The 18,874-nt window shown below is 42.7% G+C and overlaps 1 protein-coding gene across 3 annotated transcripts in view; it reads right to left on the reverse strand.

The window, feature by feature from the left end:
• Positions 1–18,874, reverse strand: part of ZFP64 (ZFP64 zinc finger protein) — a 77,210-nt gene that overhangs the window by 32,394 nt on the left and 25,942 nt on the right. For 2 of the 3 annotated variants that reach the window (XM_019640984.1, XM_019640983.1), the window contains exon 6: positions 16,142–17,768. The exons of the other annotated variant lie outside the window; for it this stretch is intronic. In XM_019640984.1, coding sequence (XP_019496529.1) covers positions 16,486–17,768 — 1,283 coding nt within the window. In that variant the 3' untranslated portion in view covers positions 16,142–16,485. Of the gene's footprint in view, positions 1–16,141; positions 17,769–18,874 lie in introns of those variants that run through there. 3 annotated transcript variants of the gene reach the window in all.

An 18,874-nucleotide genomic window follows, 5' to 3' on the forward strand; every position in this document is an offset into this window, starting at 1 on the left:
TGTGGGATCCGAACCGGGGCCCTCTGGCGTCCCAAGCCAGTTCTTAACCAACGTGCCACTCGGCCAGCCCCTGGACTGACTTTTACCTGCTGGTACCTGCATTTCTTTTCCTAAGCATTTTCTCTGGTTACCAGCATCCCCCCCTTTGCCCATCTGTGCAGCAACCTGAATGACTTGGGCTATTAATCTCTTCCCACCACCCTGGGAGAAGCCCTCAGCAGTGCATGCTGGGATTGGTGGATACACACCTCAGCTCCCAGGTGGATAACTCCGAGGCATCATCAGTTCCTTCCTGTCTCCCAGGGGTTTCTAACATAACCGTGGCAATGGTGTTATGAGCACACTATGTATCCATTCCTGCTCTCCTCTTCCTCACTTCCTCCCCTCCCCCATTGGTGTTTCATGGGATCCCTTCCCAAGTAAAAACTACTTGCTCTCATCCTTGTCTCAGTGTCTGCTACTGGGGAAACCCCAATAAGTCAAAAAAGAAAAAGAAATCAATAAAAACAGTTACCCATAAGGACCAGGAAGAGAACACAGGGTGGGAAAGAGATATCTCAATGTTTACCATCTTATATAGCTTTACTATTTGGACATTATGACTGTATGAACTATTCATGAAAGACGTCACAAAAATGTCAGAAAAAGAACACACTTGCTACTGGGGGTACCATTCACAGTCTTTGCCAGAGCACCCTGTTCTGCTAGCTCACTTCTGCTTGATGTCAAACTGTTTGCCATATTGCAAAGGTGTGAGGCCTCCCATCTCATCTCCTCTCTCTCTGTTCCGTTAGGGGCAGAAGTCCAAGGTTGCAAGTGGAATGGGGGAGTTGAGTGTGAGGGTGAACCTTGGCACTGCCTGTCTGGCAGCAAACGGTGTGAACTGACGGTGCATCCATGACTTTTGGGCCTCAGTTTCATCACTTGAGAAGTGGGCATAATAAACACCCAACTGGCCTTCCTCTCGAAGTTGTAAGGAAAAAGTCCCCTGCAATAAGTTTGCAGGCCTGAGGAGCTTCTAGGTTGCTCAATCATAAACCAATCAATCAATCAATCAATCAATGTGGTAAATGTATTTAACTTGAGGGGCTGGGCTGATCACATTTCTACAAGAAATAAAATGCACGATCTTTTCACCAAAGGCACAATCATTGAAAAGTAATGTAGCCTAATGAATGTTCAAAAATACATAAACTCGGATGTAAGACAGAACTGGCAAGTCATAGGTCTATGGCTTGGAACAAATGGTTTAACATTACTGGGCCTTGGTTTCCTCATTGGTGAAAAGAGCATTATTGCATTATCCACTGTTTAGGGCTGCCATGAGGGTTGATGAGATACTGGTAACACGCTTAGGGCATTACATGGCACAGAGGGAGTAGTCAGTTGCTATGGATACCGAAGGCTGCCTTTGACTCAATTTCTGTAAAGGAGAGTTTATTAGTTGGGATTGTATGCTTGAAAGTAACAAAACACCCAACTAATAATGCCTTAAGGGAAAAAAAAGAATTTGTGTCAAACAACTGAATGGTGAGAGTACCCTGGCTTGATCCAGGGGCTCAAACGCAGTCATGTTGCCTTGACTTTTTTCCGCTCCCCTAAGCACGGCTTGGCTGTGTGTCATTCCCTTTCAGGCAGCTTCTCACAGGGCTCCCACTGAGCCTCACCTCCTCGTGGTCTTGCTCTTGGCTGATCCCCTCCCCTAGAAGTTGGGCTGCACCCAGAGGCTCACTTTTAAGGGACAGAATTAGGCAAAAGTGATGGAATGTCACTTCTGAGATTAGCTTACAGAAAGACTCTAGCTTCTGCCTTCTTGCTCATTCTGTCTCGTTCTTGCTTGCTTGCTCACTCTTAAGGAAGCCAGCCACCATGTTGTGAACTGTCCTTATGGAGGGGCCCAAGTGGCAAGATGCTGATGACAGCTTCTGGCCAACAGCCAGTGAGGGAATGAGACCTTCCGCCCAATGACCCACACGTAACTGAATCTTGCCAACAACCACATGAGGGAGGCTAGAAGCAAATGTGGCCTCACTTGAACCTTCAGATGAGACCCTGGCCCTGGCCAACCACATGATTACAGCCTTGTGAGAAGCCCTGAGACAGAAGACCCAACTAAGCTATGCTTGGATTCTTAACCCACAGAAACTCTGACATAATAGATATGTTTTGCTTTAAGCCATCAAGTTTTGGGGTAAATTATTACATAGCAATAGATAAATGATACATCTCTATTTGGAAGTTTGGGCAGTGCCAGCCTTACATCCTCACAACTCCAAGGAAAAGAAAGTTAAAGAAAGTGCCTTCTTCTCCCATCAGTCAAACAAAAGTCCCAGGATTTAGCCCTCGTTAGGCCTGACTGGCTTGCCTTGGGTCATGGGGCCATCCTTTCCACCACGAGTTGCCAAACTATGGCTTGTGGGCCACTGCCTGTTTCTGTAAATAAGGTTTCATTGGAGCCTAGTGTCATTTATTTACACATATTGTCTATGGTTGCTTTTGTGCTAAAACTGAAGAGTTGAGTAGTTGCAGCAAAGACCAGATGATCGTATACATGTAAAATATTTACTATCAATTATTTCTGGTAAAACCAGTAACCATTTCTGTCACTTTAGAAAAATATTTGCTGAGGGGCGGCCGGTTAGCTCATGTGGTTGGAGCACAGTGCTCAAAACAGCAAGGTTGCCGGTTTGATCCCCACATGGGCCACGGAGCTGCGCCCTCCACAGCTAGATTGAAACAACTACTCAACTTGGAGCCAATGGGTCCTGGAAAAACATACTGTTCCCCAATAAAAGTTTAAAAAAGAAAAAGAAAGAGAAAAAAATTTGCTGACCCTTGCTTTTGACCAATAATTTTGGCCAAGGTCATGGGGTACAGTGATTTGCCAACCATGGGACACATGCCCTCCCCTCATGTAGGGGGTGTGCCAGCCCCATTTGAAACATAGGGGCTGAAAGTAGGGGTGGAGGGTCTTTGAATGGCGGTACTCACCTGCTTAAAGGTAATTTGGGCGTGTCTACGCTGTCTACACTAGATTAAGTTGAAAAACAGTCTGTAAAGATAACTGCTGATTTGCTAGTTTGCAAGAAGTTTTAATACTGAAAAAAAATTTACGTTCTCGTTGAGCCTTCAACGTATGAATCTTTCAAATTCATATTTACTCTGCTTATCTTTCCGAAGACACATGGTAACTTAGCGTTAAGGTAGAAAGTCTCATAAAAGCTGAGGCATCTCTAGCACTTTATTCCTTTCATGCATCTTTCTCCTGGGAGGGGCTTTCTCCTGGGAGGGGCTCCTCAGAGCCAATAGGGAAACTCCTGCCTCTTCACCTAGATGCCCACAGGGAGACTAATGGGTCTTAGATAGATTGAGTGGGAAGTCTTGTGGGCAGGTTATCCTGTCTTCTCTTTCCCATGAAAGGAAACTGACCAGAAATTAAGGAAAGAAAAAAACGGAGGCAGGGGGTAGAAAAAGAAAGCAAAAGGAGGCAAGACAAGATAGGAAGAAGAGACTTGCTGTATTTGCATCCAAATTTTACAAGGACAAATACTTTTCTCCATCATACTTGCATTGAGAGTGATTTTAAACTAGAATTGTAGGGAAGACATCATTTCATTCATGTAAATAAATATTGAACACTGGCTACGGTAATTCATTAAGGCAGTCATAAGTTGAGGATTTCACTAATACCCTCCTGTATTAGTCAGTTTTTGCTGTGTAACAAAACAACCTCCAAAATCTCAGTGGCTTTCCACAAGAAATATTCATTTTCTTTTTTATAGGTCTGTGAGTTCATGGTGGCGCTGCTGGGTTTGGCTCTAGGCTGCGGGCTGGGTCGAGGTCAGGTCCACGGGCCTGCTTAATTCTTGTTGGGCCACCAGCTACGCGGGGCGTGCTCTTCTTATGACAGGTCACATGAGAGCAAGAGGCTGAGCCAAATCATACAGGCACATTTACAGCCCCTCTTCCCATCAGATCCACTAGTATTCCATTAGCCAAACCAGGTCACGTGGTTTGGCCGCACATCAATGGGGCAGGGAAGCACACTCTCTCCCCCATGATGCCCACGGGCAAGGGGGGATCAATATAATTCTGTACCAGGGATGGCGTGCCGAACTGGAAACAACAATCTCATCTCCCACGATTGCTAACATTGAAAACAGGAATACAGTCACATGACTAAGAATAAACAGATTGAATAAAGACTGAGAGATGTATTGGTAGGAACAGTAATTTTTTATCTAAAGCATTAGATGGAAAACCCAAAGTCTGATCAGCTGTGTGGCATGTGACTTGTTATTTTCTTCTGAAAAACTGATCCATAGGATGTGAAAAATCTAATTTTTGCCTTGTTGGGTTGTGTTGCTGGCTTTGCACCACTAGGGTGAAGCCACAATCGTTCTTTTATAGCTTTTGGGCTTCACCTTTTATCCGTAATAATGGTATCCTGGGAGATGATGTATACCTGTTCCCCCAGTGTAATTATCAAGAGTGCCACCTCACTCTTAAAGGTGTCCCAGTTTGGATGACAAATTGTATGATCGTTTTATATATATGGTATAAATGCAGTATTTTTTTCCTCTAGAAACAAACAAACTTTCCAGGAGCTAATAATCCCCAAGGAGCACCAAACTTTCTAAATTGTTTTCCTTTCCCTTCTAGAAAAAATGCTCCAATTATACATGACCTCTCTTTCTCCAGACCTTCAAATGTTCCAGTACACCTTAGAATGCTCACCGCCCCCCCCCCCCCAACCGTTTCTTTATCCCTTGCTTCCGACTGTGTAAACTCTCCTTTATCACTTTGACCTCCCATGGGCAGCCTCCCCTGTGTCTTCTAAATCTGGCCAATACGGCTTCCCTGCCATGCTGCTATCTCCCCAGCTAGGACCTTGACATGCTGTTTCAAATGTTTATTTGCCTGTCAGCCGTACTAGACTATAAACTCCCAGAGAGCAAGGATCCTGCCTGCCTGTGTCACCACCATCACATGCCCCTTTGACAATTGGTGATTGCTGAATGAATGCAACTATTATTACTGTTTTAGTTATTATTATAAAATGTCAGGCACGCAGAAAACAGAGAGAATAATACTGCCCTCCACCCACTTCCTATCTGCTCCTCTTTGGTGCTCACTCTCCTCTGGCAGCATTAACCTCAAATACCCCAGGCATGGTTCTGTTTTAGGGTTTTTGCACTGGCTGTTCCCTCTGCCTGGAACTCTGTTCCTCTCGATACTCACACGGGTTCCCCTCACTCATTCCAGTCTTTGCTCCAGTCTTAACTTCACGGGGAGCCTTTCCCTGACCACCCCATTTAAAACGGCAACTCCTCTCCCCATACTAAATGGTTCCACCTCCCCCACCCAAGCCCTGAGCACCTTCTGAGACACTGAATAATATACTTAGGAATTCTGTTTATTATGAATCGTCTGTTTCCCCACACTAGAAGGGAGGCTTCGCAAGAGCAAGAGTTATTCTCTGCTCACTGATAACTCCTAAGTTACTGGAACTGCACCCGGCACATAGTAGGTGCTCAAGAAACACTGACTGGCTGACTGATGGACTGAGCATTTCTGTTCAGGGGTTGGAGTGGTCAGAATCAGTCTCAGCCCTCAGGATCCATCATTTTGGCGGAGGACACCATAAGACAGGAAACAATCCAGCTCTAGACAATAAGCTGTGTTAAGGCTCGATTGTATAATCTCGTGTCCTCCTAGCTCCCGGGGCCCCGTTACACGTTCCATGCATGTACCACCAGGGAACTGACGCTATCGTAACAGCCGATGGCGTCCAGAACATTCTCCCTATAGTCTCCCTTTTCCTAATAATTAAATATCACCCAGTTCCGCCTTCAAAATTCAGTGGCGTAACTCTCAGGGAAAGATAATACTGGAAAAACATAGCCCAAGATAAATGATTATTCTCATTGCTCAAGAACCACAAAATCAGCATCATTCAAAATGTAGCTACTTCCTAAAGTAATTCTTTAGAAATTTTAATAGCTAACATTTTGGGGGGAAAAAAAGAAAAGAAAAGAAAAAGAGTGGTTGAAGGAACAACACTCCAAAGTACTATTTCACTTACAATTTGTAAAAAATCTTGACTAGCCTAAGAAGCCATGTTTTAAAAATACAAAGAAATACACCTTTGTGTGTTAAAAAAAACAACAACAACAAAAGGTACATGTGATATGTGTACAAACAGATGCATTTCCTGGTGACAGAGATGCCAATATTGTGCTGTGAGAAATCTCAGAGCTTTCCTCTGGTCTGCTCGTGCGTTTTTGAGAATCGGTTGGGGGAGGCAGCAAGGACCTGGCACACCACAGATGCTCAATAAACAGCAGCTCAGTAAGAGGCCAGGGAAGCTCCTTGGCCAGGCATGTCTGCTCGTCTGAGAAGAAAGCATGTCATTGCCTTGCCATGCTCTACTATTTTCCTTTTTTAGCCACTGGCCTTGAGTCAACTGCGTTGTCTATGTGTTCATGCAAAGATGAATGAACGTGCCCTTCTCTTCACTAGATTTCCAACATGGGATCCTGGCTCCGGAATAAGACCTTTGTCGCTATATGGTTCAAGTCAAATCAAATCAAGTATCTGTGTGATGCAGGGCGAGCTGCTTACCCACTGCTCTGTTCAACCTCGTCAGCCTTAAGTGGTGATGGGAATAACAGCTCCTGGGTAGGGCTGGTGGGGGCGGCCAGGGAGCTGATGCGACTTGACGCAGAGTAACGCTCACTACGTACTGGGTATTATGATAAAAATTCGCAAATAACTCTGAAAGCCGGAATATATTAATATCTTAAAAACTAGGTCAAATAGTGGGAACAACCCTAATTTCCATCAATTGACAAATGGATCAACAAATAGTAGAGCCATACAATGGAATATTATTCAGCCATAAAAAAGGAACGCAGTACTGATATAAGCTACAACACGGATGAACCTTGAAAACATTATGCTCAGTGAAAGAAGGCAGACACAAACTTTCCCATAGGGTGTGAGTGCAATTATATGAAACGCTAATAATAGTCAAATCCACAGAGACAGGAAGAGGAGTGGTTGCCAGGGCCTGGGAAGAGGTGGGAATAGAAAGTGAATGCTAATGGGTACAAGGTTTCTCTTTGGGGTGATGTTAATATTCTGCAGTTAGATGCTGGTAATGATTGCACACTCCGCAAATACACTAAAAATGATTGAATTATATATGTTCAAAGGTGAATTTTATGGCATATGAGCCATATCTCAAAAAAGTGGTTATAAAAAAAATAAACTAGGGCAAAATAAAAATAAGTAATTATCTTTCTGCCCAACCTAGTTCTTCTCCCTGAAAACTGAAAACTTCTCTGGCATTTCCCATGTCTTGGTTATCACCGCCCAGCCCCCGGGGGCCGACTCCTCCATTAGGCAGAGTGGGCATAACACTCAGAGCCAACTAAAAGTGCCTTTAGGAGCCCATGAAAGGGCTTTAATTTCTTTTAAAATCAGATTTCTTTCTAAGTATACACATATCTACTTTATTCTTTTGAACAGGCGCACAATAATTCCATGCTATGGGTGTAAATGAATATATTCAACCTGCCTTCTGTTCATGGATATTTATTTAGTATGTTTCCAATCGTAGAAAAAAAATTTTCTAATGCAATCCAGCCTGGATTGTATTTATCTTTATACCCATACAGTTGACAAAATCATTTTAAACATACGTAACTGTGTGTGTGTGTGTGTGTGTGTGTGTGTGTGTGTAGGAAAGGGCCTATGCCAGCAAAAAGTGCCCATGGCCAGAACGATGCAGCGTGACCCTCCTGGCTCCCAATAATTCCATAGTAAACTGTGACCTTTCTTGGAGCTTGTGTTCTCTGGTTTGGGGACTGGTGGGGGCGCTCCTTTGTTCTCACGAGAAGAAGAAGAAGTTGGAGGAGGCACCATGCGAAATTAGAAAACTGAATCCAAAAAACAAGAAAAAGGTACTTTTGCTTCTGTTCGTTACCCACCAGCCAGATACTCAACATGGCGGGGGAAGGAGGTGTGAAGGAAGGAGGGACGGAGGGACCTGGGCTCAAGGGTACTTAGGCCAGAGGCCACCAGAGTGACCTTGAGCAAGTCACGTGACCCCCTCTCTTGCCTGTTTCTTCGTGTCACTGAAAGGGCAGAAATAGGTCAGCGGAAGAGTATTTTAAAGAGCGAAGGATTGATTTAAGCAAGAATTCTGTCTGTCTGTCTGTCTCTCTCTCTCTGCGGCCTTCATTAAACTTGAAGTTCTCCCCCGAGATTAGAAAGCCCTATGGGTTGAATCCAGTTCCTCAGACAACCTCAGATAACCTCTGTCACAGCAGCGAAGGAACCAGGAATGGTGGGGAGAAAAGCTATGACAGTTTTTATTCCAGATTCTCCACTGAAATCATTCCAGCAGGTCCAATTCTGGCTAATGAATCAAGGGGAACTTTCAGTTGCAAGCATTTGGTTTTTATTGCTTAGAGAGAACGCTTCTGCAGCCAAGACAAAAAAGGTCAAATTAAGAAATGAAAAATAAAAAACGGCAGAAAAAGCAGAAATAGCTACATATATAGTGCCCACATTCCAGGATACAACCCTTGAATTCTTCTTTTAAAAAATTTATTTTTAATGAACAACCCTTATATTCTTGTCCTCAACAGCACCCATGTAAAACTTCGATGCCAGCAGGCTTATATCAGCTCCCGAGGATCAAACACAGCAGAATAATGTTGAACACAAAACTGGACTATTTTGGTGTGTATAAAAAGCTCACAGCAAAGATAACTTGGAATTCTCCAAGTTATAATTGTAAATGGAAATGCAACAAAATAGACCTGTCTTTCACACCTGGGGGCGGGAGCGGCAGGCACCCCAGGAAGGGCCACTGGTCCTACTTAACAGTCTGTGGAGATCCACGGGTGGGTCAGATTAGGGGGGAAGCGAATTCCCGAAACAAGCCCTGATTTACAAGGAAGGTCATGACTAACAAAAACATGCTGCTTAGAAAGAGAGCAGGTGATTTGAGTGTTGGCTCTACGTTTAAATCCGGTAGGGCTAGTAGCTGTGTGACCTTGGGCAGATCTCTAACCTTCTCTGAGCCTCTGGTTCTTTACCTTAATATTTCCCATGTGACCTGGACCGCAGAAGTCTCCAGAGGTGCTAGATTTAAAATACAGATTCTCAGGCCCCCAACCCAGATGCCCTGTATTGGAATTTCTAGAGCTGGGCTGTGGCTGTGCCCATTTTAACAAATTTTCCAGGTGATTCTCATACCAGGCAGGTTGGGAAAGACCCTTCTCTGTGCAGGGTGGGTGTAACAGTGCCACCCTTGTGGGCTGTTGGGAGGGTTACGTGAGATTATGATGTATAAAATTTAGAGCTGTGTGGGCACATTGTGAGTTAGCTTTTATCATTGAAAATCACCATTGCCATTTATTATTTACTCAATAAATAAATATTCTTATTTATTGAATAAATATTCACTATACACTTACTATGTGCAGGGTCCAGGGCAAGGGCTGGCCAACTATGGCCCAACACCTGTTTTTATATGGTCCATGAGCTAAGAATGGTTTTCACATTTTTTAAAATTGTTAAAAAAACAAACAAAAAATTTATGACACATGGAGATTATTTGAAATTCAGATCTCAATGCCCATAAACAAAGTTTTATTGGAACACCGCTACACCCACTCCTATAAAGCCACAGCCATAGAAAGTCTGAGGCTGCTTTCACGCTACACAGGCAGGGCTGAATCGCTGAAACAAAGACCACGTGTCCCACCGAGCTGAAAATATGTTCTACCTGGCCCTTCACAGGGAACGTTTGCTGAACTCTGCCTTAGGGCAAGGGTTTTCAACTGGGGTTCTTGTATTTTGGGACTACAGAAAGATTTTTCAAGAGGTGTATGGGCATGATTCAGGAAATCAATTCTCAGATTTTCAACTTTTATGAGTACGCCTTCCTGAAATGGATCGTCTAAGAACACACCCAGAAGATGTATCATCTTGAATAATCCATACTGAATCAATACTGAAGAGGTAAAATCGCTGGGAGACTCAGAAAAAAACAAGGAAGGAAGTAAAAAGGAAGGAAGGAAGGAAGGAAGGAAAGGAGGGAGGGAAGGAGGCTGATATTTTGTCTCAACTTTGCTGGTCACTGGATCTGGGACATCTGAGAATTGGTTCATATCAGTATCAATTTTTTTCTCTCCACTAGAACAGAATTTAAAGATTACTACATCCAAGGTGTCACTCATCTGCCAGGACAAAAGGAATACCACCTATGTCCATTATCTAAGGAACTTAAGAAAGAATTCTAACTGAATAAAGATAAAATCAGAATAAAGATGTGAAATGGAGGCATAAGAAGAGTAGAAAAAACTATGACAAACAATGAATGTTGTAATCTTTGGTTAAATCTAAGTGGATGATGGTAATTTGGGAACTACAAGGTAAGAGATATACCATAGGGCAAAACTTAACAAAAGCCTGGAAATAAACTCAAAAGCTATACTATATCAGCAAAACTCAGGATTTGGGGAGAGGGGGTTGTGGAAACAGACGAGGTCCCAAAGTCTCTCTCGTGAGGGAAGAGGCTTCGTAATAAGAGGATTGGGGCATGGTTAAAAGTTATATTTGGTATAGCAATACAGAATTTAATTTAAAAATAATTGTGAAAGTTTAGAAAGTAACTATTAGCAGAGCAAAGATAGATATAAGAACTTTTAAAAGAAAAAGAAAGGGTACAAAGGGGAAAGGAGAAAATCACAAAAGTTAATAAATAGTAAATATTAAATAAGACGGAAGTAAATAATACTAAGTGTGTGTTACTATGATAATGCAAAAACTTTGAACACTCCTACCAAAGACAAAGAGAAACAGATAAAGAAAGATATTAAACAACAGAACGGGCAAAGATAAACCAGGCAAATGTAATAAAACATAAAAGAGGACTTAGAATATTATTATGAGATCAAGTGTAATTTAAGGTCAAAAGCTGTTACCTGGAAAGAACATGTACATAATAAAGGCTAAAGGGTAAAATTGACAAAGAACATACAATAGCCACAAATTAATATGTGTCAAAGAACATATGGCAAAATATAACAAAATAGAACTCCCTGGTAATATTAGAAAAGCTTGATAAAAAACCCACAGTCACAGCGAGATGTTTAAAAATACTTCTTTCCAAGTTCATCAAATAGACAAACTCTAAGAGAGGATTAGAAGAACCGAATAACAAAGTCAACATGCTTCATTCACAGATATCCACCAAACGTTTACAAACATTGGTCATGTACATGGCCATAAAGAAAACTAACTTACAGAAAATAATTTTACAGCTCACATCCTCAGACCAAAGCCCACTAATATCAGAAACCAAAACCCAAAATATGACCTCACAAATTGTAACAACTTGAAAAATAAGAAACATACCTTTACATAACCCTGACTCACCAAACCAACCAACTCTAACACTGAAATAACCAAGTATCTAGAAATTTATCAAAGAAGGACACTTCATATAAACATCTATAGGAATACAGATGCCATAACATTTTTAAAAAGACCTTGAAATAAGCAAAAAAGATTTTTGAGTATCCTGTCAGTTCCCAGCTCTGGGCTATCTAATTCTATAGGGGTTAGTGCCTTTCGTTGTTTTTGAGGTATCTGACAATTTTGTGAGGTATAAAAACATATAATAATGCAAATAACTCATCTACGTGAATGCAAACAGGCTTTGGTGGAACGCAGCTGGCTGTTTATCTGGCGATACTGACCAGTTTTGCATCTGTCTGTAAATTCACTTCAGCATTTCTGATTGCCTGTGTAAGGATGCATTCGTTAAATGAATTCTCCTTTGAAACTGTTGTACCATCTTACTGATTCCCTCATTAGCGAATGAATTAAAATCTCTAACATGTTCATTTTATATTTGTATGAGTCATGATTTTAAGTTTTTAAAAAACGATCTTTTGGGCTGGCCAAGTGGCGTGTTGGTTAAGAGCTGGCTTGGGATGCTGGCTCTGAGCGGCAGGGCCCCGCTTTGGATAATGATAAAAGTCACGGTTTGGATCCCACATGAGGGCCAGTGACACTGTGCCCTCTACAGCTAAAATGGTGAACAACAGCTAGACCTGGAGCTGGGCTGCCGTGAGTCGCCAGAGATGGTATAGGCTGCAGTGAGGCTGCAATGGGCTGCCATAAGCTACCATGAATGGCTGGCAGCCGGTGTGAGCTGCCCACAGCCGGAGTGAGCTGCCGTGAGCGGCCATCCAATGGCCGGTGACTGATCTGCCTCACCTAGGAAGAGCACAATGATCACAATACCAACATGGGCCAGTGAAGCAACGTCCTCCACAACCAGACTGAAGAACAAAAGGACAGCAACTTGTCTGTTCCCCTTCCTCGATTCCCCAGCGCTGTTCCTCTCCCCCAATTCCCCAATAAAATCTTTAAAAACAAACAAAAAACTGATCTTTTAACATAGGTGAAGTCAAATGGAAAATGTGTAGGTTTAAATGCTTTCATTATGAAAGACTGAAAGTAAGTGAACCTAATGCAATAGGACAAGAAAACAAAATAAGTAGTATAAATATTGTAAGGAAATGATTAAAACCAGCTGGAAATGAGATGACTGTATCAGAACCATCATAAATCATATTGATCAGAGACCAAGAGTTTCTAATGCATACTGTCAATTAGTAAGAATTTTTGCTAAGTTACCTCAATATAGACAAACATATCAAAATATAGCTATCCTTTATGCTTGCAACAAATAATTATTTAAAAATGGAAAAAAATCCTATTTACAATTACAATAAAATTCAGACCAATAAGAAAATACTGGCTCTTATAATAAGATTGGACGGTATATGAAGAAAACTATGTAATTTCATTGAATACTATTTACAACAGCATTTGAATAAAGGTTTTTGGGTGGAAGACTTAACATTTTTTATTTTATTTTATTTATTTTAGCTGAGCGGCAGCTCAGCTTGGGCCGGGCATCAAACCACTGCTGCTCACAACTCGCACTCTGGAGTGAGCTCTTAACCAACCAAGCCACTCGGCTGGTCCTTAATATTTTTTAAAAGTCATTCTTTTCACAAGTTAATGTACCCATCACACTGATGCAATTCTAATAAAAATTCTCAAAAGGTTTTCTTTTTCTGGGTGGGGGAGGTACTGGATCAAATGACAGTTCATTTGGAAACATGAGTACCTAAGAATTTCTGAGAACATTTTGGAAAAGAATAGCTACAAGGAGGCTTTGTAGTCTAAAGCTATTAAGACTCACCTTAATGCTAATATAATCAAATATATGATAGTATTGGCAAACCAGAGGAGATACGGAGATCAGCGAGACAAAATAAATTCCAGAAATAGATCCTAGTATGTTTGGGAAGTTCATGTAAAGGTGAAATTTAAGATTTCAGTTCCAAGGGAAATATACTTTGTTTAGCAAAAGGTCGTGGTATATATGGGCAGTCAAACTCCTGTATTACACATATATAAATATGAATTCAGGCTGTAGTAAGGTGCTAACTAAAAACAAACAATAAAAATATTAAAGAAAAAAACCTCAGAAGGAGGGAGGACTTTCTTAGAAAATACAGGAGCCACAAATTAAGCAATGGAAGAATTCGACTGCATTAAAAAAAAAAAGTTATTTTTAGATGGAAACAATTCCATACAGTAAGTCAAAAGACAAAGGATGGGAGGGGAGAAAACTCAGCAATATATGACAGACATGGAGTTCATATCCCCAAGTTCCCAAGAACCCAAGGGGAAAACTGAGGGAGTATGGGTTTAAAGTTTATGGCAGAGAACAATGGAAGTGATCCAAGTCTATGCAGAGATGCCACAGAAATGCCAAACAAAACACCAGCTGGGGAACTGCACAAAGGCCAGGTGACTCACTTCGCTCATGAGATTGACAAGATGGATAACACCCAAGATTGGTGATAGTTGGGCCACACCAGATGAGACACCCTTTTGAAAGTCATCTGAATCAATGCAAATACAAGCCCTCCCCAAATATCCATGAGTAGGGAGATGGTTGAATCAAGCATGGTATAGCCACATTCTAACTTTTGTTTAAAAAAATAAGTTAGGGATAGCTGTATGGACCTATAGCACCGTTAATACGATAAGAGCAAGTCGCAGAGAAATGTACATAGTGTGACACAATTACTACAAAAATAGGGGAAAAAAACCTTTCTATGTTATTTTTTGAATCTATGTATGTTGGTATGAATACAGAGAAAACTTAACTCACCTTGGGTGGAATGAGAAAGGTTGCGGGCTGGAGATAAGTGCCAAGCAAGGTCATTGGTTTTTGTATAATTCTGTATATAGTTTATTGCAAGGAGAAAGTTTTACTGTTGTTCTTATTTTAAAAAACCCCATGTGTGTATATGTACATGCATGTATATGTATGTATCTATGGAGGGCAGCAGCTAGGTGGAGATATAAAGGTATAAAAAGAAATACAGTAAAGGAAACAGTTTGCTTAAATCAACCCTCAACTCTGTAACTGGAGAAGAAAACATATACATCAGCATGGAAAAAAAATTAGAAGAAAGTCTATCAAAATGGTCACAATTTTTACAACTGGACAGGAAGATTATTACTGACATTAATTTTGTCTAAATAATATAATGTGTTTCCCATATTTTCTATGTTGAGTACATATTACATTTATAATTTGGGAAAAAAACTCCTTTAAAAGTTGAAAAAAGGGGCACTCTGGGGAAAAAGAAAGAAGTAGAAAACAGGTGCATGACAACAGACGTTTCCCAGATAAAATGTATCCGCTGAACAGTTTCCTGAGGGCTTCAAGCAATAATTCTAAAGCAATGACATTAAAATATTAACGTAGGATGCTGCAGGTTTTTTCAATTTCTTACCAAACCATAGTTAATCAGTATTACCATTGCTGACATGAAAATAAAGACATTCTGGCAAAGAAAACATGGTAAGTTATCAGAATTGTGTTCAAATATTAAAGATCCAAGAAAGAAAGGAGACAAACCCAGCTTGAATTCTGTATCTATTTCATAAGGGCAGCTGACTTTCCACTTCCAACAGGCAGCCCTCAGGGATCCCAGCATCATCATTTTGTATATTTCCTTAGTTTGTTATATATCTTTTGTGTAAACGTGAGCTGGGCTGCATGAACACTTTAGGGAAGAAAAGGTGCACGAAAACTGGCAAAAATTATCTAAGTGTTCTCCAAACATTTTTAATATACATCTCGGCACAAGAGTAACCTTCCCTCACCAATCTTTGCTGACACTCTGTGAGAGCATGTTTCATTCCTTCAATATTTATTAAGGGCCCACCGTGAGTTGAAGATGATGCTAGAGTCTGGAAATCAGAGACATTAATACTACCTCCCTAGGTCTTGTCTTTGGGTATAAGCATGGGTCATCCTAGCTTGCTCTCTGGCGCCACCTACCGATCAAACAGCATTTCGATTCAAAACAATAAAAATTTCAATTTCCCTCTCCTCAGTATAGCCTATGCTTTGGAAAAACCTAGGTGCTTTTCCAGTCCTAAACGTTAGTAAGAACTTGCATCATATTTGCCTCTAAACAGAAATGTCTGGTTCGTCAGTCTTAAGTTTCAAAATGAAAACGGTAATTAGGTCAATTGAAGCACCACACATATTTGACTGTTAAGGAGGTAGGACGTTTGTATAATATTTATGAGGACTAAAAACCTTTGCTTCTACAAGTTCTCTTTAATTATATCATAATTCAAACCTTCTCAACCCCAAATCATACCGTGAGTAAAGACTCATTAACATTTGGTATATTTTAGTCATGTATTAATTTATTAGGAAACCATTCCTTTTTTTTTTCTCATTAGCACTAAACTTTTCCGGGGGGGGGGGTGTCAAATACCCATATAACATTATGTAGAAAATGGTCCTTCATGCCAATAGATTTGTGTCCATGTGCTCAAACCCCAAGCTCTGNGGGGGGGGGGGGTGTCAAATACCCATATAACATTATGTAGAAAATGGTCCTTCATGCCAATAGATTTGTGTCCATGTGCTCAAACCCCAAGCTCTGGGGGGATATTCAGAATGGGGACTTAAAGAGCAGCTGGGAAGCACCATCTACTACACAAATTTAATGAGACGGAAAAAACCTTTATTAGAATCGGGAAATCAAGTTGGAAACAAACAGCTGTATTCACTACTCAACGCTTTTAATTCCAAGCCCTGATCGGAATCACGTTGGTAACATTTAAGATTCTGTAACAGTTATTACGACTGGGTGATGCAGAGCTGGCCTCCAAGTTACCATAGCGTTAAAAAATGATAGTAAGCAATACAAAATTACAATTTATTACGTGTGTGTGTGTGTTTTCACAACAATCCTTAAAAACATTAAGGGCAAACCTCTTACAGAACTCTACGTATGACTTCTTTTTTTGTCACATTTCCCCCCCTCGGTTCTTTCTTTTTAAGCACTAATCTGGTATGGAGTCCGCTGGACAGAGCAACGCTGGGTGGGCCCCTCCTTGAATGATGGAGTAAGTCTGCTTGGGCAGTTCCTGCTGGGAGGAGGAGGAGAATATGGGCGGAGCTGTGGTGGCCACAGCGATGCTCTGGCCTCCATCGCTCACCACGGTCACTTCGGCTGCCCCTTCCTGAATCAGCGCGTTAAGGCCTTCGAAATCTGTGCAAGTGATCCCCGAGCTGGTGATAAAAGTCTGGTTGCCAGCGCCTTCCTGGGGGCCGCCCGGGCCGGTGGGGATGAGAGTCTGGTGCAGAGTGGCTCCGTCGGTCTGGTCGTGCGTGGTCAGCAGGACAGCCGGCTGGGTCATCGCGCCCGCCTCGCTCGGACACCCTGAGGGCTGAGGAGGGGCGATCAGATTGACCTGACGCAAGATCTGCAGCCGGCTGTTCCCAGGGAGTTCCTCTGGGTTCTGGGCCACCAAGGCGGGCGGTACGATGTTCACGGCGGCGGCCGCAGCCTGGACAATGGTGTTGGCCTGCGGCACCTGATGCCCCACGATGATTTTGACTCGGCCCTCGCTGAACTGGGGCACTTGGCTGGGCTGCAGCGGCACCTGCAGGTGACCCACAGTGAGGGGCGCGGCCGGCTGCTTGCCGGGGTCGATCTGAAACTGCAGGACGGTTACGTCCGAGCTCTTATTCTCATTGTACTCACTGTGCTGCCGCTTGTGGCTGCGGAGCGAGTCCTCGCGCATGAACGAGGCATCGCATATGTCACAGTGGAAAGTCTTCTTGGCGTCCAGCTTGGCCACCTGCCGGCTGCCCTGGCGGCCAGTGTCTTTCCTCTCCGAGGCCTCGACCTTGACCATGTCCCCGTGGAACTTCTTCATGTGCTTGCTCAGGTTGCTGGGCTGCTTGGTGTCGAAGCTGCAGTAATGACACTTGAAGGGGCGGTCGGTGCAGTGCACGCGCTCATGGATGCGCAGCGCCGCCTTGCTGGAGCAGGAGTAGCTGCACTCCGAGCACTTCTCCGGGTGCTCCGACTGGTGCACGCGGCTGTGCTTCCGGAGGGTGGCCTTGCTGTCACCCAGGAAGTCGCAGTGCGGACACTTGAAGTTATTCCCGCTGTGCTTGATGCGGATGTGCGACTTGAGGTTTCCCTTCATGGTGCAGCGGACATTGCAGAACTCGCACTTGAAAGGCTTCTCCCCCGAGTGCACGCGCATGTGCCTTTTCAAGTCCGAGCTGATTTTGAACTTGGCGCTACAGAGCCAGCACTGGAAGGGGGCGTCCCCTGTCAACACAAGGTGAGTTTCGATAAGAACAGGCAGGCAATAATCACAGCGGATCCCCCCGAAGCACACACCAGAAAATCGCTCACACCAAGGCGGGCGTGTGGAGACCTTCTAACTGCAGCCCCTGGGAGAAAATAAAAAAGGGGGTGTGTGTGAGGGGGGGGGGTCGGGGACTTCTCCTCTTTCCCCAAACCTAAACCACCACCACACGCTTGGTGAACCACCACCTTTACAAAACCCGGAAAACAAACGGAGATGGAAAAGAGCTATTTAATTGTCCTAAGTAAAATAAGAAATATACTTAGTATATGCTTTAAAACAATCAAGCTATCGTTCACACAGTTAACGTGACCACGCCGCTACTTAGTTACTGGCTCACAGTTGTCCAGTTTTACATAATCCGTTGATTTTGATGGAGTTACACGTTGTAACAGATCGAAGGACACATTTTCGAATCAGCTCCATGCTCACTCATCAGAATATTCTTTTTACAATGACCGAAATGCCCAGCTTATACTTTATGCAGATTTTTATTAATACAGATGTGTCGATTGTGCAAACTTTATCCCACATTGCCAGTTGCGTTCTTTACTTGTGAAGTTACAAAATCCAGCTGCTTCATTTTTTAAAAAATTCATATTCGCTGAAAGATGAGCAGGGAAAGTGCAACTGCGAACATCCAAAAGGACGTGATAATCCAAATTTATTTCATCAATGACTGTCAAGTCCAAAGCATCTAAGACACTGTGAATGCAAGCACATTGGTGACCCCGCCTATGTCGGTACTGTGTAAGCAAAATGACAGCAGCTAAGGTTCTTCCGTTGCTTCCAGGATGGCAGACGCTCTGCTGAGCACTCCACAAGAATAGTCTCATTGGATGCTCCCAACATGCCCATGAGGTAGGAACTATTATCAATAGCTATTCTTAATGCTATTGTACAAAAAAGGAGACTGAGGCCTACGGAGATTAGAAAAATTATTCATGGTCACCCAGGAGTGTGTGGCAAGGCTTGGATTCCAACCCAGGCTGACTCCAAAGCTGGTATTCTTAGATGCTGGGTGATTAGCTGTACATTGGGACCGATGTTCGCTTTCTGAGGCCAT

Source organism: Hipposideros armiger, unplaced genomic scaffold (genome assembly GCF_001890085.2).
Source record: "Hipposideros armiger isolate ML-2016 unplaced genomic scaffold, ASM189008v1 scaffold_54, whole genome shotgun sequence".
NCBI lineage: Eukaryota > Metazoa > Chordata > Mammalia > Chiroptera > Hipposideridae > Hipposideros > Hipposideros armiger.